Source organism: Xenopus laevis, chromosome 1L (genome assembly GCF_017654675.1).
Source record: "Xenopus laevis strain J_2021 chromosome 1L, Xenopus_laevis_v10.1, whole genome shotgun sequence".
Classification (NCBI taxonomy): Eukaryota; Metazoa; Chordata; class Amphibia; order Anura; family Pipidae; genus Xenopus; species Xenopus laevis.
The window spans coordinates 207,308,110-207,325,420 of record NC_054371.1 but is presented as its reverse complement, the minus strand read 5'-3'; the positions used below and the strand labels follow the sequence as shown (position 1 = coordinate 207,325,420).

Here is a 17,311-nt window from a genome sequence, read left to right as displayed (position 1 = left end):
CCCAAAAGCTGCTGAATGGAGCAGAAGAAGAGGACAATGAAGAAGACCTTTAAAGGTAAGTTCCACTGAACACCAATCGTCATTTTTTCTGATGGTGGCCCTGTCTCCTATTGACTTATATATATGACCTTTTTGCAGGTCGAGGTATAATAAATCTTGAAAATTTTGAGTATTCTTTTTCCTATACAAATTCTAGTTTTTGCCCAAAAAACCTTGACCAGAAAATATAACGAGGTTTATTAAACAACCCCCTAAAATCTCATATTAAGTTTGTGTGCTTGAGCTGTGTTTGAAGGAACAGCAGAGACCTGCCAATCATGTTTTGGCACTGAAGCTGCCAAGATGCAATGTTTCTCGACAACAAGATAGGGTGCACTGCGTGCTGACAGGTTGTTATAGCAACAGCAGATGTGCTATTTTATAACATTCCTGATTCCTCCTTGTCCCTTCTCCTAACTGGGCATCAACCCCACAGATTTACCCCAATGCTGTTAAACAAAATATAAGTAAAAGTAACCCTTCACTAGCTGGGGCAGCAAGCAATGTTAACCAGGGGCTATTGAAAGAACATTACTGCTTTCACTTGTATACCTGGGACATATTTATTTATATGAGAAATCAGTGTTGTACCTTTACTGACAAACGTCACTAAAACCATATCTAAACTGGAAACACATTTTAGGAAATGCAATTAAAAAGGGTCTAGGAACCCATAGCAACCAATCAGCTGTTTGCTTCTCAAGAGGTGACCAACACATCCTACCAGGTTACTAAAGCTAAAGCAAACACTGTGCCTTTTGTTACATTACCCTCATATTGATGGGCAAATCTGTCCCATTTTGTGTCTCTAAAAAATCTGCATTCTCCAAACTATGTGACTTTTTATGCAGTGACTTTTACAGTGCACAGTACACTGGAGTCTATTGGTGTTTTCACCAGTGAAACCTGGGAAACCCGGTTCACCTATCACTGCTCTGCACTGTTAAACCATTGTTTGATTAAAGGAGAACTAAAGTTCGTGAAAAAAATCAGCTACAATTGGTTCTCTTTATGTTCTTGGTGTCTGTACCAGCCCAAGCCCAAATCAGTGCCATTGAAATTCCCCAAAAAAAGTCTGTGCTACAAATTTGATTTGCAATTATTTCAGATTCACATTAAATGGCAGCCTAGACACCAGTGCATTTTGCATACAAATTAATTAATAATCAGTCCTGTAGCATCAAATAATATTACAGATATAACCTTACTTTCCACTAATGTTTCTACAATTTCCGACGAGCCCTAAGCTATTCTTCTCAGCAACTGCCCAAAGCACACTGAGCATGTGCAGAGTTATCGTCACACAAAAGATGGCCTAACAAGATCCAAGATGGAGAGCTGCTGTGGAAAACTTTGAAGGCTGGATCATATCTGTTATAGGGCTGCCAAATATCTGGCCTTCTACAGTACATATGTATATTTTTCTTTATATAGCGCTACTTATGTATGCAGCACTGTACAGCAGAACAATTAATTCATAGAACAAACAGGGGTCATAACAATATTAAATACAAATACATACAAAGTACAGTTACAATAAAGAGTAACAGCTTAGTGTCAAAGAGACAAGAAAATGAGGACATTGTTGTAAAGAGCTTACAATCTAAATGGGAGGGAAACTTACAAATAAGTGCTGCCGGTTACAGTGGGTGACACTGCCAGCCAATGCCAGCATTTTGAGCCAGATTATATTTTAGGCTTTGGTTTTCCTTAAAGGAAAAAAAAAGATCCCAAAAATCAAAAAAAATGTCTAGATTAGATAAAGCTACAACAATCCCAGAACAGGTCATTTCACATGACGGCAAACAACAAATACAATGAGCAAACACCATACCACCATTTGGGAAATCTCACAACGCTTATAGGAATCTATCCTGGTGCTTGGAACTACAATTCCCAGAATTCCTCCACAGTACAGCCACATGCTCTGGTTGGCAATAGTTCTTGCTTCGAAAAACACTTATATGAAAACAAAAAAAAAAGCACACGGAGCAAAATACGGTTTCTTACCTCGGTCCGACTGACTGAGCCACAAAACTTTTATTGTGCATGAGATAGAAACTCATGTTAGAAGGCAGATAATCCCTATACAGGTCCTATGCTGCCTATACACAAAAGGAGCCTCAAACTCAGCACACAGCCCTTTTTTTTATTAAATGTAGGAAACAAAAGAAAGCACATTGATATGCAAAGGAAGAAGGAAAGAGTAGGGCTGAGAAATCTGAATTCTGGCCAGCAAATCAGCCTTTTCTGTGGCTAAGCCATACACACTGCATCCATTCCAAAATGGCAACCTCTTCTGTCCTTGTTGCTATGGACACATCCCTCCGTCAGGCCTGAACATTCTTCCCTCATTTGTTTATGAGAGGTCTACGTGCTGCTTATTATGGGCCCCCGTATCAGCACGGCATGCCATTGGCCAATAATGAGAAGGGGCAGCAGCAGGCGGCACTGAGCTTATCAGCATGCAGTAGGGAACGTGTGACTGAGCTGGGAGAGCATGCTCACTCTGCACCCACCAACAACAAGGCATCACAAGGAATCACGATGATGCCTGCTGCTATGAATGCCAATGTCTCAAGGGTTTGTTTACAAATTGAGGGCTCAATATTAGAGCAGCAAATAAGGAAAAGATGATACGGTGCAAGATCCAAGTCAGCCATAAGGGGGTGGAATGCGATACAGCTATATATATATATATATATATATATATATATATATATATATATATATATATATATATATATATATATATATATATATATATATATATATATATATATATATTTCATATTTACAACACTTTATTGCTTATTGTTCACAATTTCAAAGTCGGGCTAGAATGGGTTTGGGGGGGGGCCCACATCCTAAGGCAAGCTAAAAATACTCCCATGATCAGATAGTCTGTGCTTCTAAATATTTATCGAAAACCATGTGGCGGGCTGAAAAAATACATTATTTGGGGCCCCCTAGGGATATACTAAAAAGCATCAAATATTGTCTTGTGTGAGGAGCTTGCCATATCACTTATGATAGCATTCATATGAACTCATGTATAATAATGTGCCATAATGGGAGCCTGCTTCGAAGAACATAGGGACAGAGATTCCGAATGAATGATGGCGGGGGGTTCATGTATTTGACAAACTACAGGTGTAGGATCTATGATCCAGAATGCTCACGACCTGGGGTATCCTGAATAAAGGGTCTTTCTGTAACTTGGATCATCTGCTAAAAATCATTTAAACATTGAATAAACCCAATAGGATTTTTCTGCCTCCAATGCGGATCAATTATATCTTAGGACAAGTACAAGGTACTGTTTTTTTTTTTACAGAGAAAAAGGAAATCATGTTTAAAAATGGAATTATTTGCTTAAAATTGACTCTATGGGAGATGGCCTTCCTGTAATTCTGAGCTTTCTGGAAAAAGGGTCTGGAAAATGACTGCTTTTTCATTGGTCTGGTCATATTAAGTTATAACTCTATGAATAAATTCAACACAATCACTGCTCCTCACCATAGATAAGCTGCAAGGATGGTCCCTAAAATCTAACCCTAAATTGCAGGGGGGGGGGAATTCTTATGACATGACAAGTTATCTTTGATCAGTAAATCTCCACAGGATAAAATAAAGCAAACGTCTGATTGGTTGCTTTTGCAGTACATATATATATATATAATCATTCTTTTGAATCCCCTTTTTTTTTAGCAATTGGTGCCATTGGTTACATTTAGAAAGCTGGGACAGTTCTCTAGAAAGGTGACTCCAAAAAATAGGACCCATCTTTGGAAATTAGGGAGAGTATGCAGCTATGTAGAACGGCAACATAAGACCCCTGTGTGTGACATCACACAGAAGGTTTGAATACACAGAGAATTCCATTATGTCCTCAGCTTCTAATTATTTCAAATGCAAATGACAGGGTTAGGTACAGAACTGTATACGAATCATTTCAATTAACAAAGGTGTTGCCCTATATGAGAGCAATAAATACATAGTTCTGCATCATATCAGGCAAGGCAAATATACGTGACACTTCTAGGCTTTTCAATGGCGGAGGTATTTAAACTAGGGTGCAAATTACAGCTAGGGTTGCCACCTTTTCCGGAAAAAAATACCGGCTGTCCTATATATTTATAATTTTTCCCTATTAAAGGGATACTGTCATCGGAAAACATGTTTTTTTCAAAACACATCAGTTAATAGTGCTGCTCCAGCAGAATTCTGCACTGAAATCCATTTCTCAAAAAAGCAAACAGATTTTTTTATATTCAATTTTGAAATCTGACATGGGGCTAGACATTTTGTCAATTTCCCAGCTGCCCCTGGTCATGTGACTTGTGCCTGCACTTTAGGAGAGAAATGCTTTCTGGCAGGCTGCTGTTTTTCCTTCTCAATGTAACTGAATGTGTCTCAGTGAGACATGGGTTTTTACTATAGAGTGTTTTTCTTAGATCTACCAGGCAGCTGTTATCTTGTGTTATGGAGCTGCTATCTGGTTACCTTCCCATTGTTTGGCTGCTGGGGAGGGGGGGGGGAGGGAGGGGGTAATATCACTCCAACTTGCAGTACAGCAGTAAAGAGTGATTGAAGTTTATCAGAGCACAAGTCACATGACTTGGGGCAGCTGGGAAATTGACAAAATGTCTAGCCCCATGTCAGATTTCAAAATTGAATATAAAAAAAATCTGTTTGCTCTTTTGAGAAATGGATTTCAGTGCAGAATTCTGCTGGAGCAGCACTATTAACTGATTCATTTAGAAAAAAATTTTTTCCCCATGACAGTATCCCTTTAAAGGTGTACCACCCAGGGTTCTAGTGCAATAATGTGAAACCTTCAGTTGTGGAAGCATAGGACTTACAGTATAAGGCTAATTGGTCTATATAACTAGATTATATGATTATAATGTCTAGAAGTGGTGGGTGAATCTGACTCATTTGCCTTCACCGAAAATTTCCAAACTGGTGAAAATAATTAATAACATTGGGATCAACCATCATTTTTAACGGCCAGGCCGGTAAAATAGCGGCCAGGTGGCACCACTAATTGCAGCAGGTGCTACTGTTGTGGGATACATCAGTGTTACTCCCACAAAATGTGCATGTGCCGACATGACTGCTCACAATAAAAACAATCATGACCTGCCAAAAAAAAGGGGTTCCTGGCCACGATAAAATCAGGTAAATAATCTGGAAATGTCAGAATCATCAAAAGAATCCCACATTTTAAAAGGGGAAACAGCAGTGTGTCTCGTGTTGTTACAGCAGGGGCATTTGGAAACTCCACTTTTACACAAACGCAAACAAAATTCCTTTTTAACGAAAAGTGAAATTTTTAAATCTTAGACATCATTTACCTTCGATGAGAATTTCGAAGTCATTTTAAAATCGGACAAACTGCCCTTAAGCCCCATAATGCATCAGGGCTCACGCCCAACTCAATTCCCTCCCCTCTCACCTTAAATGTTCCTGGAAGGTTCACAGTAGGTTACAAAACCAATTACATTGTTATGTCACCTAGACATGATTAAGTGCATTGTTAGTGATTATGTAAGCTCCTTTATCACATACTGTAATTACAGCCCCTGTGGGATATATGTACGGCAAATGTAATATGACAGCTTTTAAGCCACTGCCAAATGCCTTTAGTGTTGCTGCACCACTTTGTGAACTAGAGAAATACCTTGTTTGCAGGTCACAAGTGCCGAATAATGTGGCAATAATGTGCCATGCATTTATCTTTTATATCAAACAACAGGAATGTCACAATTGTAGCCCAGGGGCCGGTTAGAACCCAGACAGATGCAGCAAACATTCTCTAGACATTAGAATCAGATGTCTCCTCATGTCACTCTATTTATACAGATAATTATACAGGTATGGGACCTGTTATGCAGAATGCTCGGGACCTGCATTTTTCCAGATAATGGATCATTCCGTCATTTGGATCTTCATACCTTAAGTCTACTAGAAAAGCATGTAAACATTAAATAAACCCAATAGGCTGGTTTAGCTTCCAACAAGGATTATTTATATCTTAGTTGGGATCAAGTACAAGGCACTGTTTTATTATTACAGAGAAAAAAGAAATTCTTTTTAAAAATGTAGATTATTTGTATAAAGTTAAGTCTACGGGAGACGGTCTTTCCATAATTAAAAGCTTTCTGGATAACGGGTTTCCGGATAATGGATCCCATACATGTATAGTAATATGAACATCAACCATGGTGCACCATGTGATGTCAAAACTGTGCCTTGGAAACCCTTTTAGATTTGAAAGACCTGTGCAGAACACTATTAGGAGCTAACCATGGTAGCCAATCAGGACTGTGCTTTCGTATCCTAACTTTTAGTAGCCTGACAAATGCCAATTGCCCTGGTGTACATTATAATAAATCAGTACCCATGTCCATAAAGGAATAGTAGAAGTAGAGAAATTGTCAAAACATCTGTAATGTGCGTGTGCTCAACAGAGCAGTGCTGGGAAATGGAAGGCTATGGTCGCACAACATTGAGAAGAAAAGTACCATGTGCCGGCACATTTTTGAAAGAAAAGGAGCTCCAGCCCAGGGAATGACTAGAGAGACTAAAATCCCTTTCCTTTGCCTAACAACTTGGCATCCCCAGTGATTCTACAATCCCTTGTCCTTGAAAATCATTCTTCACCTATAAATAGTGAACTTTTTGAGTCCAAGCCACACTTAGGGGGTTATTTATCAAAGGTCGAGTTGTTTTTTTACATGAAAAATTTGTTTTCGAGGATATTTTTTAGTCAAAAATCGATTTTTCGGGTTTAAAACAAAAACTCGAATTTTTAGAGTTTTTTTTTTTTAAAAAAAACAACATTTTCAAGATTTATTATACCCCAAACTTGGAAAAAGCTCAAATCCGAAAATACAGAATCACACGCAATTATACACAACTTGCCAATTGGTTTTGATTATTTCATTCTTAGTTTTTGAATTATTTGCCTTTTTCTTTCCAGCTCTTATATGGGGGTCACTGACCCCGGTAGCCAAAAATTATTGTTCTGTGAGGCTATAATTATATTGTTATATAATTCTATTGTTTCTTAGAAATTGTGAAGACTCTCTCCTTTTCATATTCACATCTCTTGCTCAAATCATTGCCTGGTTGCTAGGATAAATAAGATCCTAGCTACCAGATAGTTGCTAAAAATACTAAATGGACAGTTGATGAACAAAAGCTAATTGTCCATAAAACCATAAACCAAAACCATAAGAAATAAAAAAAAATTAAGACCAATTGCAAATTGTCTCAGAATGGCAATGTCTAAATCTCATTAAAAGTTAATTTAACTCCTACCCCTTTTACACCTAACAAGTCTGCAGGAATACAGATCCAGGATTATGCCAAACTGCAACCATTAAGCTTCAGATGTTACCCTGAATAGCCTCTCCAGCCCCACAGACTACAGACTGTTTAACCATCTTGCAGTTTAAATGGTAAATGATGTATTTAAAAATGTAAAATACACCTACTAAATTACATCCTAATGCTAATAACATTCTGGTTTAATTAGAGTAGGGCTCGTCTGGGGGAAGCAGAAGCCGAGAACGTTCATGGGTTGCTTATCTCTGCACAAAATCTGATGAGATGCAGGAAATGACATTGGATAGAATGTGATCTCTGCTGATTTAGGGTAAAATGAAACTTATTTTCCTTGAAATAGTGTGTTTGTAAATTGCCCACAGCCCCCCCCCATTGTAGCTACACAGCCATGGACCACTTCAGAATGCCTACAGCCTAGAAAATTACAGCAACCAATAAGCAGGCAGCATTTACTTGTATGGTGTTTGAAAGCAAACATCTGATTGGTCCTTATGGTTCAGGTGGACATACATGGTAACAAATATTTGCATTGGTTAATCAGCCTCATGCTCCCAGAATGCTTAGTCAGCCAATGATCAGCAGCAGCAGCTGACTTAGAATATTGCCGTTAAAGGCACCAACTAGAGTCCAGCGAGGAACCAATTTCTAAGACCTGGACCAGACCCGAACCCGCGATCCGAACCGCAACCGGCATATTTACCCACTTTGATCCGCTACCCGACCTGGACCCACAACTGCCTTATCCGTAACCTGCCGACCACCATCAAACAGGAAGTGATGGTGCTACAAACTGGAAGTGATGTCATCAAAAGTGGACAGGGACAGAAACATGTTTTGTAAAACTTTAAAAGGAGTAAAATATAGACAATATTATAAGATAAGAAATTAAGATGAGACCCGCAGCGTAACCCGTAGACCCGTACCTGAAAATCCTCCCCTCATTCCGCAGGGTGCCCTCTTTTTTTTTACACGACCCTCTGCAGGACTTTAGCACCAACACTATAAAGTTTGGGATCTACAGTGACCTCACAAATCATCTCAGACATTGCCACCATCTCGTAGCGGGCAAGTAATACACAGCGGCTGCTGGAGTGCCAGTGTCCCAAACAGAGGTGCATTCCATCAGCGCCATTCCTCCCAAAAATGTCAGGCTTGCAGAATCACCAAATGGAATAGGAAACAACATACCTCCCAACATTTTGGAAGTAAAAAGAGGGACGAAAAAATTCTTCCCGCATGTAGCGCAGCAATTTTTAGACCACACCCCCTAATTACCATGTTTGTTTTACAAAATTTGGCAGGTTATGAAAGTTTGAAAATATTTCTCCTTATCTAAACTGTGTTTTTGTGTCTCAAAATTGTTACAAAGTATCTTATTTGCACCTGTGGCTGTTCTGGGCTCTCTGCTAAAAGATAATTAAGTGAGAAACTTTGTTTCTTTTTCTGGCTGTTCAGTGCAGAGAAAAGAGGGACTTTCCAGTACAAATGAGGGACTGCGGGTTGAGCTGTCAAAAGAGGGACTGTCCCTCCGAAAAAGGGACAGTTGGGAGGTATGAAACAAGTACAGTACATGTTGCTACAGAGAAAGATGAAGAAACCAGTGTTTTCCAGCGATGGCCGGAGAACAGAGAGGGTATTGCTAGATCTGAGTGCAAACAGACTGATGCACGGGACTCAGAGTTATATGTTTTGAGTTGGAGGCTTTAAAATGCACTTGGTCACAAATCCTGGACTTTTTCATGGATCTCTTGCTGGGGCACATACAGCCTCATTTTAATTGTGTGAATTCAATTGGGTTAAAACCATAAAATTTATAATGATGTTAAAATATTACTCCTATTTATATATTTTTTATTGTAAGTCCTTGGCAAAATCCCCTGTACTGCTGCGTTGGATTTTCTTCGTCTTCCAAAATTCTGAATACATTGAATGGATATCTCATTGGAATTGTATCCAGTTTTAAAGGGGCTGTTTAGCTTTTAGTATTATGTAGAGTGATATTCTGATACTGGTTTTTGAGTTCTTCAACGTTTTATTCAGCAGCTCAGCAATTTGCAGTTTGAGCAATCTGGTTGCTAGGGTCCAAATTAGACTTTGCAACCGTGCATTGTTTTGAATAAAAGACTGGAATTCGAATAGGAGAGGGCCTGAATAAAAAATATAAAATGTAGCAATAAATTTGTAGCTTTACAAAGCATTTGTTTTATAGATGGAGTCAGTGATCCCCATTTAAAAGCTGTAAAGAGGCAAATAATTAAAAAACTATAAAAAAAAAAAAAAAATGAAGGCCAATTGAAAATTTCATAGAATTAGCCATTCTATAACAGACTAAAAGTTAACTTAAAGGTGAATCACCCCTTTAAACCCACCAGCTAGAGCTCAGTGCTTCTCAATACTTAGCCCCCATATGATGCATCTGCACTACAATTCCCAGGATGCTCCAACATATCAGTTTAAAGCATGCTGGGAATTTTAGTCAAGGTCTAGGTGCTGGAGTATGATGCCCGTAACCTGCAGTTAATAAAGACTGAAATAGGATGTTTTCCCTTCGTTTAGATCAATACTGTATTTTAGAAAGACTTTATCATCATTTAGCAATGGACCACAGAAGATTGTAACTTTATATAGCAAACTGTATCATTATAGGACATCCACAGACCAGTTGCCTGAATTTAAAATGATATCTAGCCATACTTTTCCCATTGCTGGTGAATGGAAAAGTAACGGATAGTAACAGAGGAGTGATACGTTTCAATGGATTTTGGCATGTACCAAAGCAGGCAGACGGGTTCATTGACTGTTACAATTGTGCTGTGTTTATGTGTGATAGGAACCTTAGATTGTAGGCTCCACGAGGGCAGGACTGATGTGAGTGAATAAGTATGTTGGGGCTATATAAATAATAAAGAATAACAACAATACATTGGGATCTCCAGCCTGAAGCTGTTGTTGATCTGACCCTACTTCAGAGATAATTATATACCAAACACCTGAAGACCATCCTTAGGGCTCTTACACACAGGCATTTTTTGCTGCGATCCCCTGCGTTCTGCTTACTTTTCATCCGCAGGGGAGCGCAGGAGTAAATCCACTCAATTATTGTCAAGGGGGTTGTACTCACATGGACGCATGTAAACTCCAAACGCAGGTGGAATGCAACATGCTGTGTCCCACCTGCGTTTGGCATCTGTGTGAGTACAGCCCCCTAATTGAGTGTGTTTACTCCTGCGCTCCCCTGCAGCAAAAACGCCCCACAGATATAGGGGCAAAAATTTGCCAGCGTGACATCATTTCGGTACTTCAACGATTTATTAACAGGCACACGCAAAACTTTGCTATTGAAGGAGATAGACAGAAGCGAAACTTCGCACTCTAACACCAGAATTTTCGGTCTGGGTGAACGGACGTAACTGCGCAAATTCACTAAGATGTGGATTTTACTGAACGTTAGCTGTTCCGCTAGACTTGCCTTCGCCAGCTCAGACCAGGCGAAGTGCAATGGAGTATATAGGTATAGGACCTCAATTTTTTTGTTGAAAAAGTCCCAAAAAATGCTGGCATCTTTTCACTTTTTCAGGCTGATTTTTTTGGTTACCCGGTTTCCCCCCTACATTTCCTAACATATGGCACATAAACTATACACTGGGCTCATGTGTAGGGCATTATAACAACACCATTTTATTTTATTAAGGTTTCCCGGGCTTGTGTAATGAAATGTATTTGCTGCAATATATACGTCCATTCAACTTTCACTTCCCACCGTATGCAAATTAGCCAACGCTAGCGCAACTTCGCTTTGCTTGCCGAAGTAACACTAGCACAACTTCGCCAGCGTTCGTTGCCCTGGACGTTTATTCGCATGTTAGTGAATTAGTATTGTCGGGGCGAATTTACTCCTGGCGAAGTGGACGCTAGCTCAAATTCGGCGCTTAGTGAATCTGCCCCATCAGGGGCGCTCCACCAATGAGGCGAGTTGAGGCAGCGCCCCCCTGGTTGCCAGGGGCGGCAAAAATGCCGCTCCTGGTAACTAAGAGCCGAATTTCCGGTTTTCAAACCGGAAATTCGGCTCTTCTAGTGCAGAGAGCGCTATTGCGCTCTCTGCACTAAGCGTCGCGGACCGCCCCTGCCCTCTCCGGCGCTATAAAGGTTAGTGCCGTGGGGAGGGGTGGGGGCGGCGAAAGAAGGCCGCCTCAGGCGGCATTATAGACAGAATCGCCACTGTGCCCCATAATGATAAGCTCACTGTGGGAAATATGCACAATGGTAAATGTGCAAGGCCCCTATTTCCCTTTCCCATACAGCTTTGGTTACACAAAAGGGAGAGGGTGCCTTAATCTCTCTGTTTGAACGAGGTGTTTGCCTCACGATTACTGAACAACTCCATAGTAATCTCCACTAAACAACTCCATTTAACTGTACCAAAAAAAAACACATGCTCCTCCCAAGCGTGCCACAATGCCGTGCATTAGTGTCTGTGCTTACAGAGATCAGATGATTGTAAATGCACACACGCTAAATAAACACAGGGCTGTTGTGAAAAACCAGAAGCCTGGAACAATAACTCAGGATTACGCAGTGAACCCTCGTATATATCTTTTTTTTTTTCAAAGAAAGTTTTTCTGTTGCACCTAAAGGTTACTGTTCCAAATGTTGACAGAGCATGCTGGGAATTATAGTTCCATACTAGACACGGCACAGGTTTCCCTTCTTTGTAATACCAATTTCACGCTGACTGGTAGGAAAACAGAAATTGCTCTGAGAATTATATGGGTTTCATAAGTGCATTTTATCAGTGATTTGAAGCTCTTTGTGGCTGAAATTTGGGCCGTGACGTGAGACCTTTGTTAACCTTCATATCTGCTACCTCTGCACTTCCAATAACTACAGCTCAGAGACCAGGCCGACACAGGGAAGAGAGGCTCCTACAAGCAATTCCGGAGGGCTGGAACTAACATCCAAGGTAGAAAAAATTTAAATAAAAACTGGAATGGGCAACCTGCAGCCCTTCTGCTGTTGCAGTTTTCCAGTACAAAAGAATGCCTTTACAGGAGTTGCTTGGAGCCTCTTGCTATGTAGATCTTAGAAAACCCAGTTGTTCCCAATCCCATCAGAGCATGCCCCTGAACATAGGCCATGCCTCATTCTAGCCTGTTGCTAGGGTATTATAACACATCAGGAGAACTATGGGACTTAAAGGAGACATTTTGTGTAAACAATAAGACTGTATCTATATAGATATAGAAGAATTGTGCTTAAAAAAAAGTCATAATCTGATTTATTGAATATTTCTGCAAAAACCTTAATAATCCCACCCTTCTCTTCCACTTCCTGCTCCCTGAATTCCCAGGCTGTGCAGGGAAGCCGGCAGCTCTCAACTCACTGCACTGTAGGACAGGAACCAATCAGCAGCTAGCAGGACCTGAGAGGGAACTGAAGCCTGTCTGTGCTTGTGTGACTGCAGGGCTGTGATTGGCTGCCCCCCTCCTACTATGCTTCTGGCAGGGACCATTAGGACACGCCCAACCCACTTTGAAACAGGGCAGGGACCAGTGAACATCTATAGCAGTGATCCCCAACCAGTAGCTCGTGAGCAACATGTTGCTCTCCAACCCCTTGGATGTTGCTCTCAGGGTTCTCAAAGCAGGTGCTTATTTTTGAATTCCAAGCTTGAAAGCATGTTTTAATTGCATAAAACCTAAGTATAGTACCAAGTAGAGCCTCCTGTAGGCTGCCAGTCCACATAGGGGCTACCAATTGGTCAATCACAGCCCTTATTTGGCACCCAAGGGACTTTTTCATGTTTGTGTTGCTCCCCAACTCTTTTTACATTTGAATGTGGCTCATGGGTAAAAAAAGGTTGGGGATCCCTGATCTATAGGGAGCTCCAATAAAGGGGCTATTTTTAAAGGTAATATTAAGTTTTAGCACCATGTAAAAGAAACACCGTATATTACTCATAACTGCCTACAAAATTAGTGTTTATCCTATATCCTCCTTTAATAAAAAAAATGTGGCTAGTCAGACTGAAAGGCAACTTAGCTAAAATTTTATCATATCCAGTAACAGAAGCCAGTGGGAAAATAAACAACAGGAAAATGACACAAATTGTGGGGGTTAGGTATTAAAAGGCCCTAAGATTGCCCGGGAGCAGTAACCCATAGCAACCAATCAGCAGGTAGCATTTACTGGTCACTTGTTTAAAAACAAACGTCTACGGATGGGCAAACTTAGAGACTTTTATTACATATGGGTGAAAATCTTTTAGATTTGTCCAACTCTTTCCTTTGGGCCGATAAGCGGACGCACCACATGTTCATGGGCCACAATATATCATAAATGATCATATCACTCGCAGCAGTCCATGGAGCTGATAGACAAGCAGACTTCCAGCTGGACTAGCTGTATCGATGAATATTATATATTTATATTATTACAAGTGTACACCGAAATCACGATTCCACCTGCAGCGCCTAAAACACACGCACACCATTGTTCTCAATAGAGAGGCCTTGAGATAGCAGCCTGTGCGCTCAGTAAACCCATGTGTACACAGTGTGTATGTGACTGTAATATTAATTTACTGATGTAATGGTGGGTGTGGCCTCACAGAGTGACCTTCACATTAGCAGAAAAAAAAAGCCATCTTGTGTCTCCCAGGCAAACGAGAGATCCACAGTCACAAGCAGCGAGGCGACCCACACGTAACCAGGGTGCATGTGCAGCAAAGAGAAATGTTGTGTATATATATATATATATATATATATATATCTCAAACAACACAAACATGACAACTTTTCAACTTGGTGGATGTAGTTGCAGCCCTAATAGTCTGTGGCTAAACTGCACCTCCCAGTAGCCGAGCATGCTGGGATTAGTAGTTTAACCCCAATGACAATCCCCATTGGGATGCTTTATTATTCAATAAAACCCTTCCTGTTGTGCCCGAGCCTCCATCTTGCACCTGTGATTACTGAAGAGCATATGCGAGTGTTTCCGTCTCAACGCTATAATGGGCAAATGGCCACGCTGCTAATCAGCTTATCTGCAGAATCGGCTGTAATGATCCAGTTCAGCCCTAAGCAGAGAAACAAGGCGGCCGGCGTTTGAGAAGAAAGTGCTGTCAACCTGTGGAAACATTGACATAGAGTCCTTTTTTTCTCTTGCACAAGAATCCAAGAAACCTGTGGAAACATTGACATATAGTTCTTTTTTCTCAGTTTGCACAAGAATCCATGTGTGGCCGGGTTCAGCCACCCTGCAGTTTGTCTGTGGATTCTTTTGCTCTGCCTGTTGGCGTCGGTGCAGCGGCCAGACAAACGTGACGCCATACGTTTTTATTCTGTCACCTAATCCGCTGATGACTTCCACATGTGGAAATGGGAATTTGGCTTGCCCAGGAAGGAAACCCGGTGTAAACAGGTTATATAAACATGTCAGACGTCTAATTGGCCTGTGACATAGTAATGAGCTCGTTCTGACCCATTTCATTCCTAAATTTTACTAAATTTTACCTACAATTTCTGTAACCCCTGTCTATGGATACAACCCCGACGACCCCCTCCCCCAGCGTGTAAATCATTACCACCACCAGTGTTAATTTTTTTCATTCGCTAACTGGTTAAACTTGAGCAGCAATAAAGCGGGATGGAGGGATAGGGTATGTATGAAGCCCGGGATAGGATTTACATACATTTATTCTCTGACCGTATGTGAGGCAAGACGTCAGCACCATGAGATCACAGCACTACAATTGGTAGGTTTGTAGCAAAAAAGGGAAAGTTGTGCTCACCACTCATTTTTAAACCATTAGGCAGGGGTGCAATGAGGTTGAATTTGCCTGTCCCACAAGGTACGTCTATACAAAATAAGCATCAGGATTGCACACTCAATTACTATAAATAGTCAAAATGTATTGTATCAAAAACTTAAAAAATCAGTGTTTCGACCATATGGGTGGTCTTCATCAGGGGCAAAATACATCAAAAGTACAAAAAGGATAAAAAGGCCGCTATTCTGGATATGGAAAGGGGTAAAGTCCTTTATGTGGCACCTAGTAAACCCGTACAGCACCAAAAGGGGTTTCAGATGATATTTGTTACAATGTATAATAAACTATAAACACAGACAGAAGGAGAGGTTGAATAAAAGGACACAGTCCATCAAGTTCAAACTTGTGCTCTGACTGAGTTCTGTTACACCTTTTAGCACCAATGACAGCCCAGTCTTGAACCAAACAGCAAAGGGATGCTCAGTCTACAACCTTCCTGCTACTATTGAACTACAACTCCCACTGAGAGTTCTAGTTGACGGCTGGTGGGCTGCAGGTTGCCTGAGCCTGTAATAGCCAATGTATAGCATATGTCCTATGCGACAGAACAGATGTTTCATGTACACAGTACAAATGCACGAATATTACACACAAGTTCAGAAAAGCAACAGGTAGTTGCACTGTGAATTCTGGTTACTGCCAATAGGGATTCCCAACTACAACTCCCAAAATCCCCTGCTGAGCTGTAGTAGATCAGACACAGGTAAAAGAAAGCTGACTTGCTGCAGACTTTGAACCTGTTTCCTATTAGAGGTGATAGGGAAGAGGCGAGAAGATGATGACGCCTTTTTGTTCCAATAATGCAACTGAACTACAAGTCACAAACAACCATTTCATTACAGTATATCTGCACCCTGATAAATGCAGACTTTATCTTATTCCCTTGACACCCAAACTATAAATGAACTACAACATCCGACATTCTCCCTTCTTTCTTGTAAATGAGAAACCACAAGGTAAAGATCTCTTAATTACAGAATGAAGGATTTTACCCTGGTCTCTGACAGCGCAGTAGGGGAAGTCGGGACAGGGAGCCTGGATGCACACACTCCAGCACACAAATGCTCTGCAATCAATTAACCCTTTAACTGCAACACATTCATTTAGTCTGCACACGAGAGAATGCAGTGATCAGTACCATATACTAACATTCTCAATCAGATATCACCCTTTGATTTTCCAGATGCTGTCCAACTATAGTTCCCAGCATCCTCCACTAAACTGTAGCCATGCAACAGATGAAGAGGCCTAAACAGAGGACTCCTAATTTTATTGGATATTGTTTTTAACCAGTTTTCCATCGAAAGGAGCAAAAGGAAGGCTCTATATGCATGCCTGCAATTATCCATCCCATTTTGCACCCAGGCTCGGCATTGGCCTCCATCTAAAATCAACAAATCAACGTATCAGCAATGGCATCTATACTGTGCAAAGGATCTCTAACTCTAACATGCCATTCACGTGCCAAAGCCCTGTACCCAGCTGCCATAGGAAGGTAATAGAAGGGTCCTTACCTTATTTGAAGCCATCTCACCGACAGAATGCCTGGTCTGTAAAGTCTCCAGTTGGTCCAAGCACCAGTCCAGCTCCTCCAGGGTCTCGCCGGCCAGTTTCTGATAGGCCTCCTCTGTCAAGAGATAGGGGAAAGGACACTCAGTTTTCAGACGTTTCACAGGGCTAACCTCAAAATCCAAAGGGTCCATTCTGCCATACACTGCCATGCTCGGATGACCAGTGCTTATACATGAGGGATCCTTCATAATGTTACCAAAAACACCCTGGAGAGAATAAAAGTCCAGCAGCACAACTGCCCTAGGGAAAAGCAGTCCCACTTGTGGCTTACTGATCCTCCAAGCCTGGGCTATGAGATTCCAAGAGCCATAAAACACATGCAGCAGCCAGTGTCATAGGGCTCGTCTCCTTGAACTAATAATACAGTGCTTATCTGCCAGTTAAAGGAGTCATAAAAAAGACAGAAGAGTGTGCTTCTTTTGCAATGGTTATTAAGCCTCCTTCCTTGTCCTGCCTGCTGCTACCAGCCTGGGTATTAAAGGGACAGGAATCAGCTGCAAAGTCTGATGAGAAGCA

The 17,311-nt window shown here is 41.0% G+C and overlaps 1 protein-coding gene across 2 annotated transcripts in view; it reads right to left on the bottom strand.

The window, feature by feature from the left end:
* LOC108718232 (cAMP-specific 3',5'-cyclic phosphodiesterase 4D) overlaps positions 1 to 17,311 on the bottom strand; it is a 143,179-nt gene that overhangs the window by 36,661 nt on the left and 89,207 nt on the right. For both annotated transcript variants that reach the window (XM_018265923.2, XM_041569245.1), the window contains exon 6: positions 16,738 to 16,850. In XM_018265923.2, the coding sequence (XP_018121412.1) occupies positions 16,738 to 16,850 (113 nt within the window). The remainder of the gene's footprint in view (positions 1 to 16,737; positions 16,851 to 17,311) is intronic.